This window comes from Oreochromis aureus, linkage group 6 (assembly GCF_013358895.1).
Source record: "Oreochromis aureus strain Israel breed Guangdong linkage group 6, ZZ_aureus, whole genome shotgun sequence".
Taxonomy (NCBI): domain Eukaryota; kingdom Metazoa; phylum Chordata; class Actinopteri; order Cichliformes; family Cichlidae; genus Oreochromis; species Oreochromis aureus.
The window spans coordinates 20478003-20489703 of NC_052947.1; the positions used below are offsets into that span (position 1 = coordinate 20478003).

The 11701-nt window shown below is 38.5% G+C and overlaps 1 protein-coding gene and 1 long non-coding RNA gene across 2 annotated transcripts; both read right to left on the bottom strand.

Annotated features, from left to right (window-relative positions):
- Window positions 1-247: 247 nt before the first annotated feature.
- Window positions 248-642, bottom strand: LOC120440659. Its single transcript, XR_005613412.1, has 3 exons — window positions 601-642; window positions 412-485; window positions 248-302 (listed from the first exon to the last, which is right to left on the bottom strand). It is a non-coding gene; the product is annotated as an uncharacterized LOC120440659 (long non-coding RNA).
- A 9165-nt stretch (window positions 643-9807) lies between these two features.
- Window positions 9808-10698, bottom strand: LOC120440584 (spore coat protein SP96-like). The gene is made up of 4 exons (XM_039613293.1): window positions 10564-10698; window positions 10375-10448; window positions 10197-10265; window positions 9808-10070 (listed from the first exon to the last, which is right to left on the bottom strand). The coding sequence occupies exons 2-4, from the start codon at window positions 10429-10431 to the stop codon at window positions 9840-9842; spliced, it is 357 nt and encodes a 118-aa protein (XP_039469227.1). The 5' UTR covers window positions 10432-10448; window positions 10564-10698; the 3' UTR covers window positions 9808-9839.
- Window positions 10699-11701: the final 1003 nt, after the last annotated feature.

Consider the following 11701-nt stretch of genomic DNA (forward strand, 5'->3'; position numbering starts at 1 on the left):
GTGGTAGTAGTAGCTGCGGTTGTAGTTGTAGCACCAGCAGTGGTAGTAGTAGCAGCTGTTGTAGTAGCACCAGCAGTGCTAGTAGTAGCGGCGGTTGTAGTTGTAGCCTGTAAGAAAATGACATATTTTGCTATCAAATCTGCAGTACAGAGAATGATCCTTTAGTGATGTAACAATAACACGCAGTTAGGTGTCTTTATTGCTGAACTCTGGAAGACAGATAATATCCTCACCCGAGTAGTGGCACCATGGTTCTCATGAGAGCCAGAATGTCTGTGCCAGTGACCAAAATGTCCAAAAGTCTATACAAATTAAATATTTTGAATGTGTTAACTGAATATCACAGTACATTATACACTCTTACACTACAAGGGACAAAACTGATGCAGTCTTCAACACTCAGACACTTACAGGATTTGCCAGAGCCAGGCTCAGCAGGCATCCAAACAGAAACACAACCTTGATCATGGTTTCAGGGATTTCACCTGATGAACAAATATCAGTAATGCAGATGAGTGTCTATTCTAAAACAAAAGTAGACTCATCATCCTACCAACATTATACTGAAAGCACAGAAACAGTGAAAGAATGATAAGTTACCGGCAGGTCTTCACAACCTCAGCAGACTGTCTGAAAGATGACAATGTTGTCCTGAATTAGGAGCTTTCCTTTTATACAGTTACAGGAGTGTGTTTAATCCTATTATATTAGCATACTGTGCTGTTGGGACATTGCAGTTATTACGAGATCTTCCATCTTCATATTTCAAAATGAAGGAACACATTGGGAAATAAACCGAGACACATCTGGCTCATGTTGTTTGATGTATGTGATAGCTGTTGTCTGAATTTATGTGTCACACTTAACCTGTGTAGTCTCAATATTACATTTAATTTTCAATGAATTTCCAGGAATATCCAATGAGAAGTTGTTAAAATGTTTTGATTGTCAAGCCCCCTGCAAAATTTGAAATCTTTTCTGTTTAAAGGGATTATCCCACAGACTTACTGTCCATTGTCCATGCAAGACTTGGTTCTAAGCTCATTGCAATTTGGAAATAATGAATTATTATGCATCAGACATGATGAATTGGCACAGCTTAAAGTTGTTTGTACATCCTCTTTATAATATGCTGTGCAATTTCTTGCTTGCGTTTGGGTCCACTTCCTGCCTGCCACACAGCCGAATCATGACAATATGACTGTATCTGTTTCACATAATGCATAGTGTCATGTTTGGTGAAACCCAAACTTAGGTACTGGAGCAAGGTGTTGTATGTGAAAAATGAGATACAGCAGGTGATACAATGTCAAATAATCTTCCACCTCGCGTGTCTGAATGTTTTCATTTTGACATAATACTGTATTAACACAATTGATCTAAAATCAAACAAAAAACATAAAATCAGAGTAGAAAAAGTTATATTTTGTTCTGTAACAACCACAAACATGTTAATTGAATCATATTTCATAACTTTAAATGCAAATATAAATTGTCAATTTTAAAATCATATGCACCAGTTTTGCAAACAAAGGTATTTGCAGCCATTTACCTTTTACCTTCTTTTTAATAACCATTTCAAACTATTTACATAACATTCAGATGTTCCGCATTCATTAAGATGCCACACAAATTATTTGTGCCACTCCAAAAAATAATTTCTGTCCACTATAAAGGAGAACATCACAGGACTGATACCGGAGACACCAGTCGCCTCATTGTTCTGACACACAACACAAAACTATCCACAACACTACACACTAAGTACACAAGACAACACATTAACTACACATACGCTTAACGTTACAAATCTCTCACATCTCAAAACTCCCTCTCTCTCTTTTTCTGCTGTCTTTCTTTCTCTCTCTCTCTCTCTCTCTCTCTCTCACTGTCACTCCTAAAACTCCTCCCTCGTCCTTAACAACCAAATGTCATGTTGCCATATCATTTTTGATTGGTCAACATGGTGCATTTTTCTCCACCAACACCAAAGGGCTGTTTTTTGTTTCATTTTAAATTCTTTGGTCATAAGCAGAGAGTGCTTTGCTAGCGCTGTCCTTAAACAGTAAACGTGATTTAAACTATTGAGGAAAAAAACCAAACTATTGAGGATATTGTTTATCACTACTCTGGTTTTACGTGGCCTATCAACACAATTTAAAAACTGTTATATATCACCTTGTTGCTTTGTCATCTTGAAGTGGTCATGTGATTGGCTTACCACTACTACTTTATTCTTCCTCAGTCAAACAGCAGCACTCATGCGATTGTTTTGCCCCCTAGCTACAGGTGTTGTGCCAAAAAGTGATTGTCTGCCAGAAAGTAATTGTCGTCCATGGGACTGTAGTGCCCAGATTACTTACAGCTACTTGCGTGCAACTGATATAAGATGCAGTAAGCTAAACACAGCTTCAACTGTCTGTTTGTTGAAAAATAGTAACGTGACTGCACCGCATTTTCTTGTTAGTAACGGTAACAGCGTTGTAACGATAGAAATAGTAATTAGTTAGATTACTCGTTACTGAAAAAAGTAACGCCGTTACTTGCAACGCCCTTATTCCCTTCACTGCTCATTAATTCCAGGCTGCTTCTAAAGAATTTATGACATGTACAGTCACATAATTAGCCTTCAAGAATTTTGGGGATTTTTTTTCTTTCTTTCTTATTTAGTGTAAAAAAACAGTGTACTTAGACAGATGATCCAGAGACTTACTGTCCATTGTCCATGCAAGATGTGGATCTAATGTAATCATTGTCTAAACACACTAGAAATTTCTAGTCTTGCTGCATGCTTTAAGTCAGAGGTGTTAAACATAAGGCGTGGGGGCACAGAATCGGCCCAGTAAAGACTTGAATCCAGCCCACTGGACAGCTGTAGAAAATGTGAATCAATATGTAGATTTTCAACTTTTAAGAGGGTTTTTTTTTTTTTTTACGGCTTTTCCTATTAATAAAACTGTCCACCCTCAGTGCCAGAAATTACCTAACACTGAAACAAATAAGTGACAGGGAAGTTCCTGGTTTTCCACTGCAACCAAATCCACAGTAAGTTAACAAAATTTTATATTCTATAACTACCATAATGACAATGAAGAGTTATCTCTCTCTAGTAGTGATGGTAAATTTGATTCTTTTTACTGAATCGAGTTTTAATGAGTCACTCACCAAAGTGAATCGGGTTTTTTGAGTCATTTGAGTCACTGAGTCAGTTGACCAGATAGTGTAAAAAATGTACATTTTCACTCAAACTTAATTTGTTTCTCTTTTAATGTAAATCCTACTGCTAAGATGAGTGATTCTTAAAGAAAACAACTATTTTATATAGCAAAAAAGAGCAAAAGAATTTCTAAAGGGAACATTTCTTTTGTTTATTTTTATTTTATTAATATTTTCCTTACATGTGTCAAATATATATTTTCTCATCTAAATGTCCACTGGCGCTGTGAGCCAGGGGGCGGTAGTGCGCCTTAACATTGGTTGCCAACAAAGAAGAAGAAGAAGTAGCTGCGAGCCAGGAGGGAGGGGGTGAGCGAGTCATGAGTGATTAGCTCACTCTATGATACAGCACAGGAGGGAGGGGGTTAGTGAGTCCTGAGTGATTTGCTTACACTACGATTCAGCACAGGAGGCAGGGGGTTAGTGAGTCCTGAGTGATTTGCTTCCCCTACGATTCAGCGCAGGAAGGGAGGGGGTGAGTAGCTCAAATGTGCTGTTAGCATGTTAACAGAGCAATGCTACTGTGAACCGAGGAGCTATTGTCTTGATGTGAGCTTCTACTTAGGGTTTTTTCTTCCAGTTGAGAGCAGAAATGTTTTTGTTAAGATACTGGATGTTGTGTTTTTCTTCACAATTTGAATTATAAGCTAGATATATTTCTACTAATGAAATTAGTTTGCTAAAAGCAACAGGGATGAGTCAGTGAGTCAGTTGCACTTGTGAATCATGATTCATGAGTCAGTAAAGTGATTCTCGAGTACTGAACGATTCGTTCATGATTCGCGCATCACTACTCTCTAGTGGGAGATACGTTTCATCACTGATTCAAGTGACTTCTTCAGCCTCTGCTAACTACACGTTTCCCCAACCTTATAAAGAGTACATTTGAGTAATAACTAAAACTAGCACCACTGGCAAACAATGGGCTGTGAGGTCACTCTCTGGTTCTCAATAGATCAAACCATTTTAAAGGAGCTGGATCAATTAACACAGGTTTTCATATATTATTGATTTTTTATTTTTATTTTGCATCAGTAGAAGCTACAGTATAATGGTAGTTCCAGCAGTAGCAGACTATGGGTTCAGGAGGCTATTGAGGAGCTGGAGTAACTGGGCGATCCTGGGATCGATAGTGGTGGTAGCACCAGCAGTGGTAGTAGTAGCTGCGGTTGTAGTTGTAGCTCCAGCAGCAGTTGTAGTAGCACCAGCAGTGCTAGTACTAGCGGCGGTTGTAGTTGTAGCACCAGCAGCAGTGGTTGTAGTAGCACCAGCAGTGCTAGTAGTAGCTGCGGTTGTAGTTGTAGCTCCAGCAGCAGTTGTAGTAGCACCAGCAGTGCTAGTAGTAGCGGCGGTTGTAGTTGTTGCCTGTAAGAAAATGAAATATTTTGCTATCAAATCTGCAGTACAGAGAATTATCCTTTAGTGATGTAACAATAACACGCAGTTAGGTGTCTCAATTGCTGAACTCTGGAAGACAGATAATATCCTCACCCGAGTAGTGACACCATGGTTCTCATGAGAGCCAGAATGTCTGTGCCAGTGACCAAAATGTCCAAAAGTCTATACAAATTAAATATTTTGAATGTGTTAACTGAATATCACAGTACATTATACACTCTTACACTACAAGGGACAAAACTGATGCAGTCTTCAACACTCAGACACTTACAGGATTTGCCAGAGCCAGGCTCAGCAGGCATCCAAACAGAAACACAACCTTGATCATGGTTTCAGGGATTTCACCTGATGAACAAATATCAGTAATGCAGATGAGTGTCTAATCTAAAACAAAAGTAGACTCATCATCCTACCAGCATTATACTGAAAGCACAGAAACAGTGAAAGAATGATAAGTTACCGCAGGTCTTCACAACCTCAGCAGACTGTCTGAAAGATGACAATGTTGTCCTGAATTAGGAGCTTTCCTTTTATACAGTTACAGGAGTGTGTTTAATCCTATTAGCATACTGTGCTGTTGGGACATTGCAGTTATTATGAGATCTTCCATCTTCATATTTCAAAATGAAGGAACACATTGGGAAATAAACCGAGACACATCTGGCTCATGTTGTTTGATGTATGTGATAGCTGTTGTCTGAATTTATGTGTCACACTTAACCTGTGTAGTCTCAATATTACATTTAATTTTCAATGAATTTCCAGGAATATCCAATGAGAAGTTGTTAAAATGTTTTGATTTTTAGCTGCAAAATGTGAAATCTTTTCTGTTTAAAGGGATTATCCCACAGACTTACTGTCCATTGTCCATGCAAGACTTGGTTCTAAGCTCATTGCTATTTGGAAATAATGAATTATTATGCATCAGACATGATGAATTGGCACAAAATAAAGTTGTTTGTACATCCTCTTTATAATATGCTGTGCAATTTTGGAATATGCTTTGTACAAAGAACAACTCGGTTAGATATTTCTTAATGTTGTCTCTTTATTTAAAAAAAATCTATTTGGTGCAAATCTGTGCTTGGAGACTGATTTTTGAGATCTATCTAGGAGAAAATTTATATATATATATATATATATATATATATATGTATATCTGACATCTTCCCACAACAACTAAGGTGTGATCCAGGTCAGCTTTACAAATTATGGGATTTGGGGGCTCTGTGACAGAATCAGTGAGTTCAACTTACACCTGTTACATCTACTATATTTTTTATGATTTATTTAAAAAAAACTAAGAAAAAACGCACAAGCACAATATGAAAAATTAACTACACTCCATGATTGGACAGCTAGTAGAACCACATTTAGAACACTAACTTGAAGTCAGTGTTTTCCATATGTGTCATGATCCTGGGCCATGTTGGCCCAGCATTCTTGGTTCTCTTGTATTTTTGGTATGTTGTTCTGTATTTAGGCCATGGTTCCTGCCCTGTTATGTTGTTCCTTATGTGTTTTCCCCCTTGTGACTCTTACCCCCTGTGTGCCCCTCTGTGTATCTGTGAGCCCTCGTCTCTCCTTGTGTTTTATTCCATGTTTTCCCCAGCCCATTATGTCTGTGCTCTCCCCGTGCTCTCTCTCCTCCTGTCTGAACCTCTGTACTTCCTGTTTTACTTTGACAGTCTCCCGTCAGTGTTGTGTTTACTCCTGCCTTGTCTTGTTATGATTATCAGTGTCACCTGTGTTCCTCGTGTGCTCCCACTTCCCTCGTTAACCCTCTGTGTATTTAGGTCTGCGTCTCCCTCAGTTCTGTGTCGCGTTCTCCCTCATTCATGGCCGTGTGTTTCTCCGTGTACCAGTGTATTGTTTCCCAGTTTAGTTTCATGTCAGTTTGCTTCGCCGTTTTCCTGTCCAGCAATAAAGCTGTGTTTTGAGTTTATTCCTGCCTCCGCGAGCTTGCGTTTGGGTCCACTTCCTGCCTGCCACACAGCCGAATCATGACAATATGACTGTATCTGTTTCACATAATGCATAGTGTCATGTTTGGTGAAACCCAAACTTAGGTACTGGAGCAAGGTGTTGTATGTGAAAAATGAGATACAGCAGGTGATACAATGTCAAATAATCTTCCACCTCGCGTGTCTGAATGTTTTCATTTTGACATAATACTGTATTAACACAATTGATCTAAAATCAAACAAAAAACATAAAATCAGAGTAGAAAAAGTTATATTTTGTTCTGTAACAACCACAAACATGTTAATTGAATCATATTTCATAACTTTAAATGCAAATATAAATTGTCAATTTTAAAATCATATGCACCAGTTTTGCAAACAAAGGTATTTGCAGCCATTTACCTTTTACCTTCTTTTTAATAACCATTTCAAACTATTTACATAACATTCAGATGTTCCGCATTCATTAAGATGCCACACAAATTATTTGTGCCACTCCAAAAAAATAATTTCTGTCCACTATAAAGGAGAACATCACAGGACTGATACCGGGAGACACCAGTCGCCTCATTGTTCTGACACACAACACAAAACTACCCACAACACTACACACTAAGTACACAAGACAACACATTAACTACACATACGCTTAACGTTACAAATCTCACATCTCAAAACTCCCTCTCTCTCTTTTTCTGCTGTCTTTCTTCTCTCTCTCTCTCTCTCTCTCTCTCTCTCTCTCTCTCTCTCTCTCTCTCTCTGTCACTCCTAAAACTCCTCCCTCGTCCTTAACAACCAAATGTCATGTTGCCATATCATTTTTTGATTGGTCAACATGGTGCATTTTTCCACCAACACCAAAGGGCTGTTTTTTGTTTCATTTTTTTATTTTTTGGTCATAAGCAGAGAGTGCTTGCTAGCGCTGTCCTTAAACAGTAAATGTGACAAAACTATTGAGGAAAAAACGCCGCATATATATTGTTTATCACGACTAGGGATGGGTACCGGTGTTCTGACATAAACGGTAGTAACCAGACCAAAAAGCAGCGCACATTTCGGTGCTTTATTTCGGTGCTTTTTTTTTCCTGAGCCAATTCTAGCCAATCATTTTACGTTTCCGAGGATAGTAGGCGGGGCCAGGTACGTACGTTCTTTTAGAGCAGAGCTACAGATTAAAAATGCCCAAGGCGAAGCGGTCAAAAGTCTGGCTGTACTTCACAGCAAAAGATGCAAACTCAGCAGCCTGCAACAAGTGCTTTAAGGTGATACTGTGATACTGTCAAAGGAGGTAACACCTCAAATCTGATGAAACACCTGGCGACACATAGCAGGGGTTTTTTAAAGCCGAGAAATTTGCCGTGTTTGATAGCTTGCTGCGAGACCTCACACCGTGCACATCTACTGCGGTGTGGTGCCTGTTAGCGGACCTGGAGTTAGCAACATCCCCCAAAAGAGTAGAGTCCTGGCCCCTAGCCCTGTCAGCGTAGCAGAAATGATGACGGATGATGATGGCAGCAGCAGCAGCCGTTCTCCTCTGCGTGAGTAGCTTCATGTTGTTCGTGTGTAATTAACGTTGAGTACGCTAACCACATTATTACATTAATGCATGTAAGGTGAACTAGCAAACAGCGTCGTAGTTACATGCGGCTGTCTTCTTGTTTGATGGCAGATACTCCCTTCACCCTGGCCAAAAAGGCTAAAATGACCAAAGAAAAAGTGGAAAACAGTTAAACATGAGAGGTTTTTGGACAAAGTTTGTGTTTTTTCCATTGTTTAAGCACTGCTTCCAGCCAAGAGTGAGACCATATATGCCCTATAGCTGCAGAAAAGGCTAACATTGTTATCTTTTACAAAAACCAGCTGAACATGAGAGGTTTTTGGACCAATTTTTTGTTCTCCATTCTTTAAGCACCGGTTTGAGCACCGTTTAAGCACCGGCACCGTTTCAAAAGTACCGGTTTGGCACCGGTATCGGATAAAACCTAAACGATACCCATCCCTAATCACGACTCTGGTTTTACGTGGCCTATCAACACAATTTAAAAACTGTTATATATCACCTTGTTGCTTTGTCATCTTGAAGTGGTCATGTGATTGGCTTATCACTACTACTTTATTCTTCCTCAGTCAAACAGCAGCACTCATGCGATTGTTTTGCCCCCTAGCTACAGGTGTTGTGCCAAAAAGTGATTGTCTGCCAGAAAGTAATTGTCGTCCATGGGACTGTAGTGCCCAGATTACTTACAGCTACTTGCGTGCAACTGATATAAGATGCAGTAAGCTAAACACAGCTTCAACTGTCTGTTTGTTGAAAAATAGTAACGTGACTGCACCGCATTTTCTTGTTAGTAACGGTAACAGCGTTGTAACGATAGAATTAGTAATTAGTTAGATTACTCGTTACTGAAAAAAGTAACGCCATTACTTGTAACGCCCTTATTCCCTTCACTGCTCATTAATTCCAGGCTGCTTCTAAAGAATTTATGACATGTACAGTCACATAATTAGCTTTCAAGAATTTTGGGGATTTTTTTCTTTCTTTCTTATTTAGTGTAAAAAAACAGTGTACTTAGACAGATGATCCAGAGACTTACTGTCCATTGTCCATGCAAGATGTGGATCTAATGTAATCATTGTCTAAACACACTAGAAATTTCTAGTCTCGCTGCATGCTTTAAGTCAGAGGTGTTAAACATAAGGCGTGGGGGCACAGAATCAGCCCAGTAAAGACTTGAATCCAGCCCACTGAACAGCTGTAGAAAATGTGAATCAATATGTAGATTTTCAACTTTTAAGAGGGGTTTTTTTCTTTACGGCTTTTCCTATTAATAAAACTGTCCACCCTCAGTGCCAGAAATTACCTAACACTGAAACAAATAAGTGACAGGGAAGTTCCTGTTTTTCCACTGCAACCAAATCCACAGTAAGTTAACAAAATTTTATATTCTATAACTACCATAATGACAATGAAGAGTTATCTCTCTCTAGTGGGAGATACGTTTCATCACTGATTCAAGTGACTTCTTCAGCCTCTGCTAACTACACGTTTCCCCAACCTTATAAAGAGTACATTTGAGTAATAACTAAAACTAGCACCACTGGCAAACAATGGGCTGTGAGGTCACTCTCTGGTTCTCAATAGATCAAACCATTTTAAAGGAGCTGGATCAATTAACACAGGTTTTCATATATTGTTGATTTTTTATTTTTATTTTGCATCAGTAGAAGCTACAGTATAATGGTAGTTCCAGCAGTAGCAGACTATGGGTTCAGGAGGCTATTGAGGAGCTGGAGTAACTGGGCAATCCTGGGATCGATAGTGGTGGTAGCACCAGCAGTGGTAGTAGTAGCTGCGGTTGTAGTTGTAGCTCCAGCAGCAGTTGTAGTAGCACCAGCAGTGCTAGTACTAGCGGCGGTTGTAGTTGTAGCACCCGCAGCAGTGGTTGTAGTAGCACCAGCAGTGCTAGTAGTAGCGGCGGTTGTAGTTGTTGCCTGTAAGAAAATGAAATATTTTGCTATCAAATCTGCAGTACAGAGAATGATCCTTTAGTGATGTAACAATAACACGCAGTTAGGTGTCTCAATTGCTGAACTCTGGAAGACAGATAATATCCTCACCCGAGTAGTGACACCATGGTTCTCATGAGAGCCAGAATGTCTGTGCCAGTGACCAAAATGTCCAAAAGTCTATACAAATTAAATATTTTGAATGTGTTAACTGAATATCACAGTACATTATACACTCTTACACTACAAAAGACAAAACTGATGCAGTCTTCAACACTCAGACACTTACAGGATTTGCCAGAGCCAGGCTCAGCAGGCATCCAAACAGAAACACAACCTTGATCATGGTTTCAGGGATTTCACCTGATGAACAAATATCAGTAATGCAGATCAGTGTCTATTCTAAAACAAAAGTAGACTCATCATCCTACCAGCATTATACTGAAAGCACAGAAACAGTGAAAGAATGATAAGTTACCGGCAGGTCTTCACAACCTCAGCAGACTGTCTGAAAGATGACAATGTTGTCCTGAATTAGGAGCTTTCCTTTTATACAGTTACAGGAGTGTGTTTAATCCTATTAGCATACTGTGCTGTTGGGACATTGCAGTTATTACGAGATCTTCCATCTTCATATTTCAAAATGAGAAAACACATTGGGAAATAAACCGAGACACATCTGGCTCATGTTGTTTGATGTATGTGATAGCTGTTGTCTGAATTTATGTGTCACACTTAATATGTTTAGTCTCAATATTAAATTTAATTTTCAATTACTTTCCATGACTATCCAATGAGAAGTTGTTAAAATGTTTTGATTTTTAGCTGCAAAATGTGAAATCTTTTCTGTTTAAAGGGATTATCCCACAGACTTACCGTCGATTGTCAATGCAAGACTTTTTTTTTTTACAGCTTTTATTATTTTATTCTATTAATAAAACTGTCCACCTTCATTGCCATTCATACTAAACCAAAGATATTACCTAACAGTGAAACTATTAAATGACAGGGAAGTTCTTGTATTTGCACTATAACCAATTCACTGTAAGTTACCAAATTTTATATTTTATAATTACAATACAGTCTGTCCAATGAACTGTGTTTGCCTGCTTAATAACAAAGTGATCTGTATGTTGCCCACAAGGTAAAATGAACTTTAAATCCCTCCTCTAAGTGGTTTACATGACAAGGAACATTCATTCACTCACACACACACACTGTCATGCAACACGTTTTCATTTCTGCAACATGGTATATGAAACAAACGTTGGTTTGTCTCAACAGTGCTATCGAGAAACTGTTATTACATTTCAAAATGCGAAAACATATTAGGCATTGCACCACTAACAACTGACATACACAATTTATGAAATATTCATTATCTGATGTTTAAAAAAAAATCATTAGTTTGGTGTCACATTGAAACCTTTTCAAAACTTTAATTTTTTATTTGTTATTGATAGATTGATTCATTGCCTGTAATTTTTAATGACAGTACTTTTAAAGTTACACCTAAAGGGGATACAATGAACATTTAAAGATCTTCCCAATCTTCCCATTTTTCCTGAGAAATGAAACTGATGTAATTCTCAGTGTTTACCATCTACTGTCCTCAT